Raw genomic sequence first — 20,198 nt, 5'->3', positions numbered from 1 at the left:
AAACTCTTTAAAGTACCATGGTTATCAGTGGAGTGAATGTTAGAATGGATACCATGACAAATTTACTGTGACAAATGAAAGCATAATGCTAGATGAAATTGTTTTGCTGAATATTCCAGAAGTTTACCTCTGTAACTTAAAAGTGAAGTGGCTTATTTGTTTGAGAAACTTTGTTTCTGCATTGTTTATTTGTGATGCCTTTTTGTTGGTTTGTTTGGCTTGCTTGTCATTTTGTTGCTCACTTGACATTTTGCCATCAGATTTCTTTTTGCTGCTGGGTTTCCATTCTATTTTGGTGGAATTGTTTATTTTTTCAATTAGTTGTTGGCAGTGTATAGTTGTTTTAATTTTATAATTTCACCTGTGGATCTAATAGTAAACTTTTTGGAGTTGTGTTAGTTTTTTTCTCAAGTTTTACATATGTTTACAACAGCATGTTTATACCCTACTGCCATTTGAGTGGAGTACTATGTGTGTCTTTCAATTAGGAGACAAAAAGTAAAACCACAAACCCTACTCAATCCGGCTCTGGTGCCATGCAGATTTAGGTTGTTTCTTTACAACCTGGATGTCTATAATTGTACTTCAGTAAAGACACACATAAGCCAGTCTGCAAGTGTGCATGCCATTCACTATCATGGCAGGTTCAGGTGAAGAAGAGAGGATCATGTAACATCCAACATGTAGATTATTCTTCTGATTTGTGATTACTTATACTGGTACTATCTCAGTTATGTACATTACAACAAAAACAATGAAAGAAAAGCTGGTAACAGACCATATACAGAAAAACAAAGATATATGCATATTTTTTTTCATGTGGACTGACAGAACAACAGTTACAGTCTCCTGGCAGCCTTGACAATGGCCTGGGATGCATACAGGCAAACAAAAGTAAAAGAAACACAGTACCAGCAAAGTGTGATAGCTGCTTGGGATGTCAGTTCCCTATGTAACATTTTATCTAATTAGAAAAAAAAATACATATATGGGAGTGAGTCAACACAGTACCCTCAAAGTCCTGCACCTGTGCAGGTATGTAACTTTGTAGTAACAAAGAAAATAATATTTTGGCACAGAGGGATAAAGAGCTATTACCCAGATGACCTGAGTGTGATTAGTGGTTCATATGTGTGCTGGAGTTGGCATAGCAGTGGACAGGAGTGATGTGTCCTTGTTGGCTGTCCTCTCCTCAGGGTGCAGGTGGGGGGTATCTACTGAGACACATGTTCCCATGGATGAGTCTTCAGTGGAGACTGGAAACTTCATGGGAGTGCTGATCTGAAGGTGTCAGAGCTGTTCTGAGAGGTTACATGACTCTTGGAAGCAGGACACATGTCCTCATTGATGCAAAATACTGAATCCTGAACATATTTCTGGGCATGCAAGGTAGGGCTAAGGCTTCAAAGTACTGCAAAAACAGTGACATTCTCCTGAAGGCTACTTCAGTGATTACCCCCTTGGTCAAGATGTCCACTTACATGTAAAACTGCTTATATAAACTGAATGAGAAAAAAAATGCATTGGTCTCAGTTGTCATCGAGGGGCAGGAGGTTCATGGGCCTCAGTTGTCATCAAGGGGCATGAGGCTCGTATGGGCCTCAGTTGTCATCGAGGGACAGGAGGCTCATATGGCTTGTGGCTGTTAGGAACCTATGACAATTACCTCTGATATGGACATTCTTCCCTTTATGTTAGTGCTAATAACAAAGGAATGGCATATGTCTGGATCATTGTTCTTGTAATAGACATTAATAAGTAAACAGTTTTTACTCATTTATTCAAGAAATGCTACTAATCTCCATTACCTCTCCTTCTGTCTCATTACTGGCTATTTAATCACAGGTTCTGTGAACATGAAAGCTCTAGCTTTCATTACACTGTTAAAATGGGTCTATATTACTAGATCGAAACTTTAGTTAATCGAATAACTAAAGATCGATCTTATAATATTGAAACCTAAAATTGTTGAACGGATGATTTAACATAAGGAAACACTTCCCTTGGCCATTATGTGGATTATGCCCTTTTCTCCAATTTGCAGCAATCTCAGAGTTGGTATATTTAGTTAGGGGGTGTCGGGAGGTGTGGTGGGCGAAGCCCCCACTTGAATTGGGATTTAATTTTTAATGCGGCCAAGGGAAGTGTTTCCCCTAGGTTAAACCATCCATTTGACATTTTTAGGTTTCGATATTACAAGATCGATCTTTAGTTATTCAATTAACTAAAGGTTTGATCTTGCAATATACACTCATTAAAACTGTGCATTCATTTCTGTTGAAGTCATTCTGTTACCAGTTTGTACTATGCACTAATTTTGTCCTGCAGTGCAACAACCATTAGAACCAACCAGAGAATAATGCAAACCAGAACATATTCTGAGTTGTGGCTGAAAGTGCCTCAGTTTAGTGACAAATGCACTTACCAGTTTGGTATGAGGAAAGAACTCCAGTACTACAAAGTATTACATGAGATAGACAAACAAAATCAACAAAATCAACAGTCAGAATGTTTCATGGGAATCTGAATTTGTTTCCTGGAATAATTGCATGTTTGATGTGATAAAAGTGGATTCCATTTCTGCTGTTCTGTAAGAGTGACTGTATCCATCACTTTGTAGAGCAACCTTTCCTTCAGTGAGTTTCTTTTCTTTGCTGACTGTATTTTGTAATGTGCTGTGTCGGTAGTCTGAAATGGAATGGAATTATAAAATCTTTCTGTATTTCGCAAGCCCTTGCATGTCTTCTGCTATACACACACACATACACACACACACACACACACACACACACACACACACACACACACACACACACACACACAAAATATGCAGGTTGTATATATGTATTCACTTTTCCTCATAGTGCAGCATTTACACAGCTTGTAAATAACAATATCTCTTTCATATCTGGAAATGCTTACACAGTGCTTGCATCTCCTAAACTCAGGTATTACTGCCAGTAGATATCCCAAAATAACATCTGAAAATGAACACCTGGATCACTGTATCAAACTCGGTGTAGTTTGTTTGAAAGCAGCATTATTAATAACCTGATTTGTTCACAGAGGTATAGCAGATATAACATAACTGACCTTGTATACTTGTATAAAAGGATAGGAAGGCTACAGCACCCTTACTCTGGAGTAAAGATGAGGACCCTTATTCTGCTCACACTTCTTGGTGCTTGCTGGGCACAGTTTGATCCAAATGTTCAGTCTGGTAGGACAGCAATTGTTCATTTGTTTGAGTGGCGCTGGGCTGACATTGCTGCAGAATGTGAACGCTACTTAGGTCCCAATGGATTTGCAGGTCTACAGGTATAAATAAAACTTCTTTATTATGTAACCTTTAATATATAACAGAGACAATTTTAACCTGTAGCAAATTTATTGAACAATGAAAGATTGATGATAAAACTGCAGCAACCATGCACTTTCCTGACATTACAGCTATGGCTCTATAACTAAGTTCTGTGTGTCAATAATTATATGATAAAATGCATTAAGTAATCATGTTACCCAGGTTTCATATTTCTCATTGTTAGCAGTAATACCATTCACTCACTAGCTAATTTAAAAACAGTTTATTTGTAATCAGTATTCTTGGAAATACTACATTATGGCAAAGATAGCTTTTCTAATCTACAGTGACTGAAAATGAATGTTATTTTCTTTTAGATGTGGTGACATTAAAGATAAGTTGTAGAGTGTAAAGGGCAAAGTCACATAAACTCTGAGAATGTACATAAAGCCTCAAATTATACCCAAATACTGTTTTGAAGCACAGGTATTGGCTGAAATATGACAACTAATAAACTCTTGTTCTGATAAGCTATTTAATATCTTTACCAGTTAAAATCTACATCTGAATAGTTACAATAGCTTGGCAATGAACAATTGTTTGTTATGTAGTTTCTGTACTGGGCTGCAATCGCATTTGCCCAGGATGTGTTCAAAAGTACAGATCTGGTCTGAATAAAGTGGTGTAATCTGAACAGGCCTACATACATTTGGCAGGCATTGCAGCTGGCTCATACTGAAAATGTCTTTCTCAACACCAGCAAAACCATCTCTGCCTCTGTTCTCTTAGCTAGAAAATGTTTTCCAACTAAAAGAAGTACACTAGTCCTTCCATGTTTTACTTGTGGACTAAAATCAGACTATAATCTGAAGCAAAATTACCAGCTTCTTTCACTGAAAAGAAGCCGAATCCTAGCTGCAAGCTGATAAAAAATGGTTGTCAGGTAAGGAAATGCATTTCTGGACATATACGTTTATACACAGTCAGCAGTTCATTTTAATTACTGCATTATTTAAACTCTGCCCTTGTTTATATAAGTACTTTTTCTAGTATTCTGTTTTATACTGATAACCGTGGCTAGGAAGTTTGCAGTAGGTTCATTTTGTGTATTTGTATATTTGTTTAGCAAATCAATCATACATAAGTAAGATTAAATTGTCCCCACTCCCCACTCTCTTGTGTTAAATTATCCCCACTCTCTTGTGTTACATACTGCGGTGATGGTGCTGAGGTAGCGTTGTCGCCTCACAATAAGACGTTGTCCTGTTCAATTCTTAGCAAGAGTGTCTTCTGTGTGTAGACATGCATGAATGGGAGTACCTTCATTGAAGGTTGTGCGTCAGGGCCGGCAACTCGGCATGTAAAAATCTACTGCCAATCATTAGCGGATCGGAGTTCCGCTGTGGCGACCCCTAATCGGGAAAAGCCAAAAGACACAACAACAACAACAACTCTCTTGTGTTACAACTGAAGTATAAAGGACATTGAAGTGGGCAGACCTCAAAGTCCATTACTAGGGAGTATGGGCAGTGCCTCTCTAAAGAAAACTAGTGCCAAGTTATTGAGGCATCAACTACATTTATTCCTGCCAGTTTTCAGATAAGTGACTAAACATCAATGCTGCAAATGAACAAAATTAATAAATAAATACATATTTTAAGATATAATCCAAAAGACAGCTGATGAAGTCTCTGGTACTATTGATGAAAACGTATTAGTCTGTGTCAGCGTTAATGTGTTTTTGTGGCTGGTGACGTGATTTATGGTTCAATAAACTGTGTTGGTGGAAACGGCTATCCTGGTGCTCTCTTTTGGATTATTTGTTGAGATTTGGGCACTATTCTTTCTTTTAGTTGACTACATATTTAAAGATGTCTAATAACTTCATCTTTTTTAATTACAGGTGTCTCCTCCTAATGAAAATGCTGTCTATTATGACCCCTGGAGACCGTGGTGGGAAAGATATCAACCAATCAGCTACAAAATATGTACCAGATCAGGAAATGAACAAGAGTTCCAAGATATGGTTGCACGATGCAATGACGTGGGAGTAAGTACTTTTTAATTTTTTTTTTATGTTTTTATAATAAGTACTCCATGGAAGCATGTATTTTTCTTTAACAACCTTTCGGTTCATTTGATGTGCTATAGACTTGACATTCCCTTTGTCTCTTTGACAACTTCCATGCCTGTTTCCTCATTCTCTTTTATTTTAACTAGTATCAGGGGAGACATGGCCATTAGCAGGCAGACTAATCAAAAGAATTAGTCTGCAGGCTGCATCGTACACGGAAAACATGAAAAGTCTAAGCAGTCTTTCATATACATGTGAAACAGTGGATCTGTCCTTCAGTTAAAAATGTATCGACTGTATTGCTTATGCTTTTTATCTTCAGTACAAATAATATTGTACATATAAATAAAACCTGGATACAAGAAAACTGCAACTTACTTACGGCAGGAAACAACGTACAAAAACTCTTCCTTTCCTCGTTCCCGCAGTATAATTTTATACCCCATTCATATCTCACCAAATCATTTCAATGAACAAACCAGTAGCCTAAGCACTATTACAAAGGTATTTTATCATGTGAAGCATGTTAAAGCATTCATTTATCTGTCGCATTTAGCATATTATTTATTGTTTCTTCAAAACTGCTACTCATAAGAAAAGCAATGCATATTGAGATGGGTGGGGCAATGGGTGGAGCAAAGGGTGGGGCTTTTGTCAGGTTTTTGCCTCTTCCAAATGTGACAACCCTAATTGACATTATCACATGCACATTTGTACCCACTATATAGTGACAAGTGACACTCACTGTATACTCATCACCCATATTCTATTGTGGATGTAATTGTTAATTGTTGATTTATTCCTCCAACTTGTTTGTATAATATCTTCCTAAATATTCTAGCCATGTGAGACAGTAAAACTATTGTTTTATTCATTAAAAAATACCTCTGATGAAGATTCTTATCATATGTCTGAAGCACAAGTCCTTAATATGTCAATGAATTTGCGAAGTTTGCTGCAGCTGAAAGTGATCTTTTTGTACTGCCATTCAGCACATCTGACATTGACAGTTCTCAGTCTTTCTTGAAGTTTCACATTTTATTTCTCTTAAAATATAACATTTATCACCACCTTTAATGTATGATTATATTAGTATATTGAGAAGGTAACTTGACAGCAACTTATAGTAGTCATCCGTCCTAATCTCTCTCTCTCTCTCTCTCTCTGATTTCTCCTTCATAGAGGAATAGACTTATCACTGTCAGGTTTTGTTATTTTAAAATGAAGAAATTATGATTCTAGCACAGTTAGTTTCATTCTTATGATCAAAAATCAACTCAGTATACATTTCAACTTGGACAGAATTTAGTTCTAACTGAATGAACATGGAATTCTCATGCAAACATCATCTCAAGATAACAAATGTGCTCATAGAATGGTGATTTCCTTTGAGTTGCAGTGTGGTAATAAGGTACTCTTTAATACTTAGCAAATATGAACTTTTACTTTTAACTTTCAGCTGATACTGGATTTTAAGTATCAAATTCAATTTGTATTTCTGTCTCTATTCATCAGGTGAGATACTAACTCCATACTAGGTAAAGAAAATTCATGTTCATAAACATTGATAGATAATAAACTGAAAAACTTGATATAAACATCAATATTTATATCAGACTACAGCTACAACATTTATAAATCTTAAAATATAAAATATTAAGGACAAGGGACTAAAGGTGGAGGTGTCTCTATTTACATCAAAAATAAATATACTTCAAGGCTGGTCAAACAGGGCAATGCACTTGAGCTGCTCCATGTTCAAATCACCATAGGTAAAAATCCATTAGCACTTCCTTGCAAGCTATAGGTCCCCCTCTGTGACCCAGAAAATCCATTCCATGTATTTAAACTTATTAAAAAACTATCTAACCCAATACCATATTCATGGGTGACTTTAATTACCCCTGTATTAACTGGGAATCCTCTAGGACACCAAACGTACATGCACAGAGATTCCTAGATTTTGTAAACACAAACTTCCTGGATCAGATAGTCAATACACTGACTAGGGGTGCAACCATACTGGATCTGTTCCTCACTAATATGGGAGACTGTTACACAGCCCCTATTCTAATGCCTTTCTCTGGTAAGCTCAGACCACAAAATGGTCATCTTTGAAGTAAAAATAAAACCTGGACCCCCCCAGCTAAACCTGGAATATTCAGGAACCATTCTAAGGCTAACCTCCTGCTATTAATTGAGAACCTGGCAACATTTCAAGTTCCCATAAACCCTCAGAACACTGCTGCCTATGCAGAACTATTCACAGAAACCCTGTACAAGCATGTTAATAGCTGCATAGAGGCAGCTGTACCGAGTAGGAAGAAGTACAGAACTAACTAAAAAAACAAACCACCCTGAAGGAATCACAAAATGAATAGGCTACATAACAGGAGGAAGAAAATCATGGCAAAAATTAGGAGGTGCAGCACCCAGCAGGATAAAAGCAATCTTATCAAACTAAACTATGATGATACGGAGGAGGATGGCCATCCTGTGTATCCAAGAGATGAGATGGAAGGGCAGTGCAGTAAAGCCACTTAGCTTGGGATCCAGACTCTACTACTCAGGAGGGTGACAGGCTAGAAATGATATAGGAATTGTTGTGAGAGAGAGAGCCTTCAGAAGGCAGTGAGGGATATCATCAGAATTAATGACAGATTCATGACAATCAGACTCCAGTGAAATGATAGGGCAGTATTCATAATCTCAGCCTATGCCCCACAGCAGGGCTGAGATATTGAGGAAAAGAGTGCATTCAGACAGCAGTTGCAGGACCTATTAGATAAAGCAGGACAACATAAACTGGTATTGATAATGAGTGACTTGAATGCACATATTGACACAGAGAGAACAGCATATAAGGACTGCCTGGGTCCACATGGGTGGGGCTACAGGAATAAAGAAGGAGAAGCCATTCTGGGATTCTGTCTGGCAAATGGCTTGATAGTAGCCAACACATGGTTCAGAAAGAGAGACAGTCACAAGATCACATACAAGAGTAGCCAACATGCAACTCAGGTAGACTTCTTCCTAGTAAGTAAAAGGCACTGGGGTAGAATCCATGATTGTAAAGTCAACCCCAGTGAAACAGTCAGCCCACAGCATAAACCACTAGTTGCCACAATCAGCTGCAAGCAGTGGTCAGAGAAGAGTCTAAGGTTAACAGAGACCAGGCTGAAGACCTGGAGGTTGACTGAAGAGAAAGTACAACAGTTCAAGGAATTACTCAGGGCTCTAGCACCCTAAGAAGAGGAGGAAATAGGTGGAGGTGAACAAGAATGGCAGCACCTAAAAACAGCATGTGTTATAACTACAAAAGAGATATGTGGCCAAGCCAGGTATGGAAATAAGGTGCCTAAGGAAAGCTGGTGGTAGAATGCAGAAGAGCAGGAAGTCAACAAAACAAAAAGAAGTGCAGGAAGAAGTGGGAGATAGAAAAGATTGACCAGGCTAGGAAGGACTACTAGTTGGCTAAGAAAAAAGCTAAAAATGAAGTTACTATAGCCAAGAATTGGGCATTAGAGACACTCTACCAACTTCTGGAAAGTGACTCAATAAGTGGCACAAAAAATTATATCAGGTTGCAAGGCAAAGACAAAAACATAAAGAAGATAGTCAGACACCCTTCATAAGGGATGCCAGCAACAACCTGCTCACCAGCCCACAGGGCATCAAAGGCAAATGGAAGGAGTATTTCCAGCAGCTTCTAAATGAAGAAAACCCCACAGAAGCTGTACTGCCCCAGAAGCAGCCTACAATGAGAGAATAGAGGAGCCCACCCTAGAAGAAGTAAGAACAGCTGTAAGGAAAATGAAGTCAGGAAAAGCAACAGGCGCAGATGAGGCCACAGCAGATATGATAAAGATGCTGTGTGAGATAGGGGAGAAATGGCTCCTGACGGTACTCATAGCAGTGTGGAGAGAAAGGTGTATCCCAGATGACTGTTGAATAAGCATACTCATGCCAGTGTACAAAAACAAAGGGGACATCCACAATTGTGGGCAGTACAGAGGCATCAAACTTCTATCACATTGCATGAAAGTTCTGGAGAGGGTGATTGATAAACAGATACACAGAGTAGTAGAATGTAAGATGAGAGATGAGCAGTTTGGATTCAGATCAGGATGCAGCACAATTGACCCAATGTTTGCAGTGAGACAGATACTTGAGAAGACGCTAGAGATGAGGAGAGAGTCCAACTGGGCATTCCTAGACTTGGAGAAAGCATATGACAAAGTCGCAAGAAAGCTGCTCTGGGAAGTACTGCTGTGGTTTGAAGTCCCATGGATGATGTGGCATTACAGGCAGACTCTGAGCTAGAACTTCAGTAAAGGATAGGAGAATGGAATGGAAAACTGAAGGCACATGGGATGAAACTAAGTACAGCTAAGATGGTCATAATGGCAGCAAATTGGAGAAATCAGAAGAAGCTGAGAATAGAGATAGAAAGGAAGATAGTGGAGCAGGTAAACAGCTTCAAGTATCTTGGAGGGGTGGTTGAGGAGAAGGGAAGTCTGAATGAAGAGGTCAAAGCTAGAATCAGAGGGGCTGCAGCCAACTGGCATAGAGTGTCAGGTTTAGTCTATGACAGAAGAATGCCAAAGAAGCTGAAAAGTAAGGTGTACAAGACAGTGCTGCGACCAGTACTACTGTATGGTGCAGAAATCTGGGCAGTAAAGGGAGAACAGTTGAAGAAGCTAGAGGTGATGGAAATGAATTGCTTGACAAGGGTAGTAGAATGCACACTGTGGGACAGTCAAAGAAAGCCAAAGTAGCTCCAACTGCAGAAAAGATCAAAGAGAACAGATTATAGTGGTTTGGATACATGCAGAAAAGCACAAGACCATCTTGTGAGGAATATTTGGGACAGACAGGAAGAAGGTAAGAGGAAACAAGGATGTCCAGCAAAGAGGTGGATGGATTGTGTGAAACAAGATCTGCAACAGTCAGGTATGAGTGTTGAAGAAGGCAGGAGTGTGGCACTAAATCGAGAGAGTTGGTGACAGTTAACACAATACCCCGACCCCATGTAGAAAAACTGGGAAACAGGGGGCTGACGATGATGATGATCAAACTAAACAAATAAATCAGAGGACAAATAAAGTCTACCAAAGCCAAATTTGAGGTAAGTTTGGCCTCCCAGGCCAAGGACAACCACAAAGCATTCTTTAGCTATGTCCACAACCTCAAAGGCAATACACAACTGTGTGCAGAGCTCATTGTAAATGCCACCTATACTGAACCAGAAGATATAGTAAAACTCCTGTCTGAAAAATTCAGCTCCAACTTTACCCCTCTCACCCCCTCAACCTTCCCTCAGGAAATATCATGAAATATAACTCCCCTAATATAACTAGGGAACAGATCCTTAATATTCTCTCTAACACCAAAAACATTGCATCAATGGACCCAGACAATATCCCAGGATGACTTCTGAAATTACTATTTATCTGTAGCCTCCAAACAGGCTTCGTGCCTCATGAATGGAGAAAGGCAATAGTCATCCCTCTGCATAAAGGTGGGCCATCTACAGACCCTGGAAACTACAGACTCATAACTCTCACTAGTCCTATATGTAAAGCCATGGAAAGAATTATCATGGAGATGATCAATAGAGATATAGTAAACCTCCAGACACTGGACCCAACCGAGTTTGGTTTTGTCAAGGGCAGATCAAGCCTACTCAACCTAGTGGACTTCTTTGAAAGGGTCACCAAAGTAATGGATAAGGGCAAAATTGTTCACACTGCCTACATTAACTTGGCCAAGGCATTTGACACAGTAACCCATTGGGCATTTGCCAAACTCAAGAGGTTACGTACAAACCTGTATGTCACCAGGTGGATAGCCAACTAGCTCACAAACAGGACCCAGGAAGTTAAAATTGGGGAGTCCACCTCTACAAAGAGAACACTCACAAGTGGAGTCCCTCAGGGATCAGTCCTTAGACTGCTCCTTTTTGGCATTTACTTGTCAGAAGCAAGGCCAATGTCAGTGGTCTCTGGCTGACTAAATTTGCAGATGATTGCAAATTAGGAGCTGTCACTGAATCTCACACTGACACAAATGTTCTCCAGGAGGGGCTGACACAGACAAACAACTGGTGTCAGAGCCATGGACTAAACCTAAATGCCAAGAAATGCATAATAGTATCCTTTGGGAAGTCATCCATCCCTAGTAACTATCATATTGACAAGACACCCCTTATAGTTTACCCAGTAGTCAGGGACTTAAGGACACACATAGATAGCAATCTAGCCTTCTCCATCATGTGTTTACAGTACTGTTGAAACCATTCTATGCTGCACAACTTATAAACAAAGGTATGGCATCTGAGTCCAAGGAAGTCATTGTTCCACTGTATTCATCATTCATCAGACCTATCATTGAGTACAATGCCTCCTTTGGTATGTACCTAAGCAGGCATATCCAACAACTGGAATGTCCACAGAAGTTCCTCACTAAAAGAATACAGGGCATAAGTAAAATGTCCTATGCAGACCGCATCAAGGCCCTATCCCTGTATTCTATCTCCTACAGGCTTTTGAGGGGAGAGCTATGCCTGACATACAAGGCATTGTCAGAGCCCACTCTGATGGACCTCCTGCATATCCACAAAACAAACAGCACTGGAATTACCCATTTGAAAGACTTAAACCTTGTCTGTGATATAAATAGCACCTGCTGGAGAGATAAGTATGTATCCCAGAGACTACCCTGTCTATGGAACAGGCTCCCCATCCATGTGAAGCAGAGTTCCTCCACAACTCAGTTCAAGTGCAACTTGGACAATTGGATGGGAAACTGGAAATTCATCCATGGCTTGGCACCTATGTCTCTAATGGACATAGGTAACCTGTAAATGGTTCATCTCTCAGGCCCATGCTTCAACTTATCAAGTGTATCAGAACTTGTCAGAGATTTGGGATGCATGGCTGGGTTTAAAAAGGCCCTTGTAGTCATTAGCCTAGTAAACACCTATGAACCTATAAGCTGAAATAAAATCAAGCAAACTTATAAAAAGACAACATGTCATCTAATATAGTATGGTAAAAAGTTGGGAGACAATATATTTGCCACTATTGTAAACAAATCAATTATCTGTACTTTTGAAATGAAACTAGCAAGGGATGTTCCTATGGACCTAATCAGTAATAATTGAAATTTGACTATCTTGCATCAAACCTATTGCTTCTGGATTAAGCTGTGTCTTGATATGACGGCAAAATGGATTAAGTAGTTATAGTTAATGGATAGAGGTGTGACCGAATGGATGGACTGATGTATGAATGGTTGGACAGATTTATAGATGAATGGATGTAAGATAAATGAAGGACATTACTGCTTGGCTATTTTAATTCCACTATATGTTTGTTCCACAACAAAGCCACATTCTATATTTACCCATGGTGCACATTTGAACTGCTTGCAGGCATTATTTCTTTAATCCTTAACAAAAGCATGCCTTCAAAAATGGGCAGTACAGTCAGATGTAGTGGAAGTAAATCATTAACAAATAAATCCCTTACTGACTCCATTGAAAGTTGGACCTCTCAACTAGACTTTCTGACTAACAGTGACACCTAGTTAACAGTCTGTTGAATAATGCAAAAGATTAAGACTTTGAGCAGTTAATGAGGTGCTTCCTGTTGCCAGGGTTTGAATCTTTGTCTTTATTTGACTGTTGTGTGGCTCTGAGCAAGTCACTTTGCCAAAGAGATCTCTCTAGGGTATTGAAGAAATTGGGCTAGGCTCCTTAATGGTCACCTGGACCCCTACCTAGCAACTACCAAACACATGAAATAAATAAATAAACAAATAAGTAAATAAATGAAATAAAGAAAGAAAAACAGCAATACCAGTATAAAAATCTGTAATATCTATCCATATCTATGTATGTATCTATCTGCATGTCTGTCCATCTGTTTGTCTAGCCATCTATGCTACTGCATGCTTTATAGCATTTTATTGACCTCAACAAGACCACATCTCTGCAAGACAAACTGTGGATAGTGCATAGTAGTGAAAAATAAAGAACATGGCTGACTGGGTATGGACTGATGATGGGGGAGGGGCTGATGGTGAGGGTGGGCATGAAAGGTACATGACAACTTACCATCCAGTGGAATTAGGTGGTCACTGTGATGTCACTATCTGCTGGAGACAGATATATATATATATATATATATATAGAGAGAGAGAGAGAGAGAAAGAGAGATGTTTATGGTATGCAGTGTGAATGCTTTCCTTGAATGTGTGTTGGATCATGCACACTCCTAAGACAAGGCAATAGGTGCTCTCAACTGCAAGGATATACATTAGCGACCAAGAAAAGAGGTCTGGACAGAAAATGGAAAGTCATTAATGGCTGCCTGTATGGCAGCTATTCCTTGACTGGCATTCATCTCTGTGGGGGATAAATGGGTGCATTCATAGCTAGGCAGTTGTCAGGCATGAGGACAAAAAAAAAGGATTAAAAAATGCAGAATATAGAATGACTAATCTTGGATGCAGTTTTCCTTTAATGTCTCAAACATTAAGGTTATGCATTTCTGGTTCTAATAGTCTTCATAGCAATGATGTACTACCTAACTTGTAAGTCTGAATCTGGTGCTCTCAAATATCAGGTAAAACCTTTCAAGCACCAGGGCTTTCTCTTTAATTTGGAAGTGTCATTCTTGGATCAGATTTCCTTTGCTGAAAAAAAAAAAAAGACTTTTGAAGGTGGGACTACTGTATCACATCAAATGCTTTATATGTCCCAAATGTGAAACTGCAAATGCCAAAACAGTTCTTCTCCTCTTGCCTCTATATGCCACTGACATCTCCTGCTTAGTTTAAACTAGACAGGGATTAATATATTTAGTTTTTTATACAGCTGGATTGCATGCTTCATCCTGGGAACAGCCAGGCATACCCGTTAGTGTGCTATAGTGTTATAGCTTGACTGGCTTGTTCTGACTGATAGATTGAACTATACCCAAATCTCTGACATCCTTTTCCAGCTGGATGCTCCTCCTATTTTATCATAACTCCTCATCCGATACTCCCCCAACTCATATCTTGCAACATCAAATGCTTTTCTTCTTTGCAATAAATGTACTACTTACACAGCTGGGGCACATAGCACTTCTTATATGTCACTTCCATTGTGGAATTCTTTACCCAAACAGAAAAACAAATTCCACATGAGCCTTAAAATCTTCTTTGTAAGATTACCTCTGACCCACAAAGAAGCATGCATATTACCAACAAGTACAGCACTTGCCCAAGTGACTATCCCTCTTGTGTTAAACAGACCATGCCTCTCTGAAACCTTCTAAAGCAGTGTAATATTGCCCAAATTCTATTAATTTATCTGTACATTTGTCTGTTTATGTCCTACTTCTGTTGCAATCCTCTTTGCTGTTATATATGTATTTGAGTTTGCACTTTATGGAGACATCAACCCAAAGTCTTCTTTGAAAATGGGTCATAGGCTTATTGGGACTACTCATTTATCAAATTTCAAGAAAACAAAATAATCAATAAATACATTTAATGTCTGAATAATCAATAAATACATTTAATGTCTGAAACTTATGACTGAAAGTTCTTTGAACAGTAGTGAGTGAAACAACCATCTTGTCCAAATAAAGACTGAAATTGCAGAAAGACTGAAAATGAACCTTTGTTTCCTATTGTTATAATTTCTTAGGTGCGTGTTTATGTAGATGGTGTGATTAATCACATGTGTGGAGCTGGAGGCCCAGGTGGCACCCAGTCTACTTGCGGAAGTACCTACTACCCAGGAAAGGAAGACTTCCCTGCTGTGCCATTTTCTAGCTGGGATTTCAATGATGGCAAATGTTACACAGGAAGTGGGAATATTGAAAACTATCAGGATGCCACTCAGGTAAGAAATAATATTAAACCTGCAATCTTTTTGTCTACAAAAAATTAACTGAAAAATGGTACATAAATGTTGTGAGGAGCAAAGTCTATCAATGAGCACTTACAACTGTATATGGCAATCGTTATGATGAACAAAGCGGGTAAGCTGTACACATGTGCATGTTGTGTGTTTGTATACATGTGGGTATATATAAATATGCACACACACACACACACACACACACACACACACACACACACACACACACACACACATATATATATATATATATATATATATATTACATAGTATATATAATGATAATATAGTTTAGCTTTAATCATATATTTCACTGCTGCATGTTTAATAAAGACTGTTTATTACATGGTTTGTTGAGATGAGTAAGGTTTGATATGTTGCCTTGATATACAGTAGATCATTAAATATCTGAATGAGTACACTGATATGCATTATTCTTTTGTGCTTAATTACTGGAGTTAGAATCATAAAAATACTTATTAGTAAGGTATGAAGCAGTGGAATTTGTTTGGTGAGTTAAAGGCGTATGGAGTTTAACAAATTAAATTGCCTGGAATTCTGATTCTAACTTCTGTTTTTGGTCCCTCTTGACATGACATGACTATGGCATAATATAATAAACCTGTTAGCCAGACATGCACATACCAAGAAACTCAAAAGTGTAGCTTCTGTCCTCAGACAGCTACCCTGCCCACTACTAAACTATGACACCTTCCATCAGTTTTCCCTCCCATCTTCTGCCTCACTATCAACCACCCTCTCATTTGGTGCATTCCATGGCTGTTACTCTCACTGGAAAAAAATGCTTTCTCTTTTCCCCTGTTAAAGGCTGAATTCCCTGTATTTTTTCACATATACCTATTCCTTCCTTCTACCTTCTCTAAAGAACTGCAAACCCTCATCCCTATGTTATAGTCTTAGATTTCCATGTTATGTTCTTTCTTCTGCCCCAGTTTCTAAAGTCTTTTTCTGTTATTGCATCCTTTCACCAATTTCTTTGTCCTCATATCTTTTTTTCTATAAGTTTTACAGGTTCAATGTACTTTTCCCCTGTAAGGTTTGCAGGGCATCATATATAACTTAAAACAAGGACTAACCAAAACCCTGTACAGCAGTACATCATATCACTACCCATACAGTCAACTCCCTTGGGGTATTACTAAGAATTTCATTAACTTTCACTACTGATTCAACATATTTGTCATTATAGATAAAGCTCAATTTTATACATATTCTCAAGTTCTTTCCCCCTTATATCACACTGTATTTTAGATAACATTTAAGTTTTATCATGGGATAGCTTTTTTGGCATTTGTACATACAACCAAAAATGATGTGGTGCATGAAGAGGACACACCTGAACACAGTAATCAACCAGTAAATTTAAAACATTATTGAAAAGTTGTGTTTTTGTCCACATAAAATTCAGTTGGACTTCATAAGTACGAAGTAAAATACCCCTCCCCTCTATATAAATACTTTCACAAATTGTTACAGAGTTTTAAAGTCACAGTAAATATAAAATAATCACGCAAAAGTACATTAGTAATCTTTAGCAGGTTCATTAAAACCTTGCAAAATAAAAATAGTAGTTTGTTGGACCTTGTAATAAACTGATTCCATGACCCAAAGGTTCCCCACCAAAAATTATTGTAAAACATTAAAAAAGTATGAGTGTGAGTTTTTATGTAAACTAAAGGGTTTTTTAAAAAAATATGAACACATATATGATATCACTAAGAAAAATATGACCAAAGCATTGCACAGACATTTGTTGATTTGCTAAAACTGCACTGGTTTTAAATTTGGAATTTTGAAGATAGTATCTCCAGACCCGAGAGGAGAAAATGTTGGACTATACAGAACAGTTCTGTTAATTAAGACTGGATTCCATCACATCTATAAGTTTAAATGAGTCCACATCTTTAACACCAGTGTTAAAAATGAGGGAAGACAAGTTATAATTATGATCCCCTTTTTGGATATATATTTTTTTTTTTGTGTGGCAAGATTTACATCTTTGTATATACATTCACTGACAGTTTATTTTTCATATACATTTTTTTACAACTCTTGTATTTAATTTTAAGCAATTCAGTTTATTCATTGAAGCATTGTATACTCATATTTTTAAACATTTTAATAAATATAATGGCTGATTACTCTGTTCAGGTGTGTTGGGTGTGTTCCCTACTTGTACCACATCTTTTCTGGTTACTACTCCTTTACTACTCCTTGGTTTCATGGTACTTAGACACTTTTTTGTAAGTTTGTGTAATATGTACATACAGACTGGTCTGTACTGACATTCATTGTCATTCTTTGCCTTTCTTTTATAATATTGTTCTATATTATAATATTGTTCCATTTTTTATATTTACAATTCTGACTGTAATTTGTAAGACTTTAATGCCTCTAGACCCATGCTGTACCTGAAAAGGTTCTACAGATTAGTGTACCAACCCGGTTAACAAAGACTAAATCAATCAGTCATTTAGTCAAGCATATGCCTTTTATAGACTACCAGCCCCAGAATGTATCACTAAATACTTTATAAAATTGAAATTTAAATGGAATTTCCATGCCCATTTTGCAATATTTTTGATCTTGTTGGACACTACTACATTTGTGACTGATGAATCCAACTTACAACTGCCTGATAGTAAATTCATGTTATCCTTTAGCCTTATGACTATACATGATATGTGTACATTGAAATGCATAGTTTTCCTGTTATGAACATTTGGAAAAATCAATCTACTTGGTACCTTCCACACATTAAATAACACTTTCCTACCAATTTCTGTTGAATGTTGTATCAATAACTACCCTTTAATGCACCCCACCAACCATAAATTCAGCCATTATCATTTACCTGTCCTACACAATTCTGCATGGTACTAAACTGAACACCTTCCTGAAGTTCAGGAATGTTATATCTCCTTAATTAAAGTTAATCTGTGTTCCATAAGAAAAAAAATGTTCCATTTGTTTATTAACAATTTGACAGAATCCAAAATATTAGTAATCTTAATCAATGCTATATCTTTACAGTTAAGTGATAATGTAATTCCTAGATTTTTTAATTATATTGTCCCAATATCTCATTAATCTTATTTAATGGCTCTTTTAATTCTTTATTTATAAATAAGGATATTAATTTTACTATTATTAAAATTAACACCTGACAAGGATTCAAAAACTTTAATGAACTAGATTTATCAATATTATCAATTGTCAATAAAAGATCATCCACAAAGAGATGGATTTTAGATTTATAATGATCATTTATTTTCAATGAAGCTACTTATAAATTGGATCTTATATAATTAGCCAAGTCTTCAATCACCAAAGCAAATAATAAGGGAAATAGTTAACAGCCTTGTTTTGTTCCTTTATAAATCTACATCTTCTTTCTATTGAGACTTATTTTCATGGAAATTATAGCTGCCACGCCTCATAAATTAGAACTCATGTATAAAAAGACTTAAATGTTGGGGACGAAAATTTATGCTAAAAGTTAATTGGCAATACATGTTTCTTAATTGTGAACTCTTACAATCTTTCTGAAAAGAGATCAATGGCTTTTTGAAAACTCTCTGGACAAAGTTAATTTATTTAAAACATTAGTTTTATTTAACACTCCAATTCCTAGACGTGTTCCCAAAATACATTATCCTTTTCTCTGGAGTCTTTTAGTTATTACTAGAAAAGTTATCACAAAAAACTGGGAAAATGAAATTACTCCCTTCTTTATGGAACTTATAAATATTGCAAACATTGTATGTCAGAATGATCATTAAGATTAGAACAAATATGTTTACCTCTGAATATAGTAATTGGTTAAAATAGAATGTATTGTTAGGAAAATATTGATTTACAAATTTTACAATATTTATCTTAATTAACATGCTTATAGATCTTTTTTTAATCATAAGGCCTAATTGTTTTGATGTAGACATTATTGTAAATAGTCTGTTTTTGCTGTTTGATTGTTTGTTCTTGTTTTGCATGTTAATATACTGCATTAATGTGTTACATTTGAATAAAACTCTTTAAAAAATAAAAAAGGGAACAATATGTCACTGGAAACATTTTGTGTAGTTTGCTGTTAATCCATTCAGAGAGGTTAGTCAGAGCTAACTGACAGATGTGAAGCCACGCTGCCATTTTTCCTTAGTATAGTATCTGCAAGAAAATTGTTCTTCTGTACCACTTTGCATGTCTCTGATGGCAGAACTGACCTATACATGGACTTTCAAAAATGGTTATATATCTATCTATATATATATATATATATATATATATATATATATATATATATATATATATATATATGGTTTGGTTGTATTGTTTCTGATCTTTTTCCAGTATACTTCTACATTTTCCCTCTGTAAGTAAGAGGATAAACAGTTTCATCAGAGGTTGTCTAATTAACACAAGTACTTCTTAGTACTAGTGTTGTAATCCAACCAGCTCCCAAATTGTATATGCCTTCTGCCCCTTACATACCTCATCATCCTCTAATACTGCAATCTGACAATCATTTCAGTGTTTGTCTCCTGAAACCACTCTTCTGTTCTGTTTATAACTCCTCTGAACTCTCTCTTTTTATTTACTATTCCAGCTTACTCCTTAGCTCACTTAAAACCTGTACTATTTCATATGTAAGAATTATAATTGTTCACATTCTATTAATTTTTAACTTTATTTTCCCCTTAAACTATCTAGGTATTTTTTCCTTTTCTGATTTGGTATTCCTAATCACTTTTCATCTCATTTCCTACTATAAAGTATTTCCATATTTCATCTGCCCCACTTCTGGGCATCTACTTGTGTAACATTCTCTTATTTTTCTTTTATTGTGGTTGCTTTAAAAATCTGTCCCTAAAAACATGCCTCCTTTT

At 37.0% G+C, this 20,198-nt stretch overlaps 1 protein-coding gene across 1 annotated transcript in view; it reads left to right on the top strand.

Annotated features, from left to right (window-relative positions):
• Positions 1–3,150: 3,150 nt before the first annotated feature.
• LOC122813593 (pancreatic alpha-amylase-like) overlaps positions 3,151–20,198 on the top strand; it is a 32,280-nt gene continuing 15,232 nt past the window's right edge. The window contains exons 1-3 of the mRNA XM_044086004.1: positions 3,151–3,318; positions 5,205–5,351; positions 15,076–15,273. Of these exons, the coding sequence (XP_043941939.1) occupies positions 3,151–3,318; positions 5,205–5,351; positions 15,076–15,273 (513 nt within the window). The remainder of the gene's footprint in view (positions 3,319–5,204; positions 5,352–15,075; positions 15,274–20,198) is intronic.

This window comes from Protopterus annectens, chromosome 10.part0 (genome assembly GCF_019279795.1).
Source record: "Protopterus annectens isolate FY-2018-M chromosome 10.part0, PAN1.0, whole genome shotgun sequence".
In the NCBI taxonomy this organism is placed as follows: Eukaryota; Metazoa; Chordata; order Ceratodontiformes; family Protopteridae; genus Protopterus; species Protopterus annectens.
The sequence above is the reverse complement of the archived record's forward strand: the minus strand, read 5'-3'. Positions and strand labels throughout refer to the sequence as shown.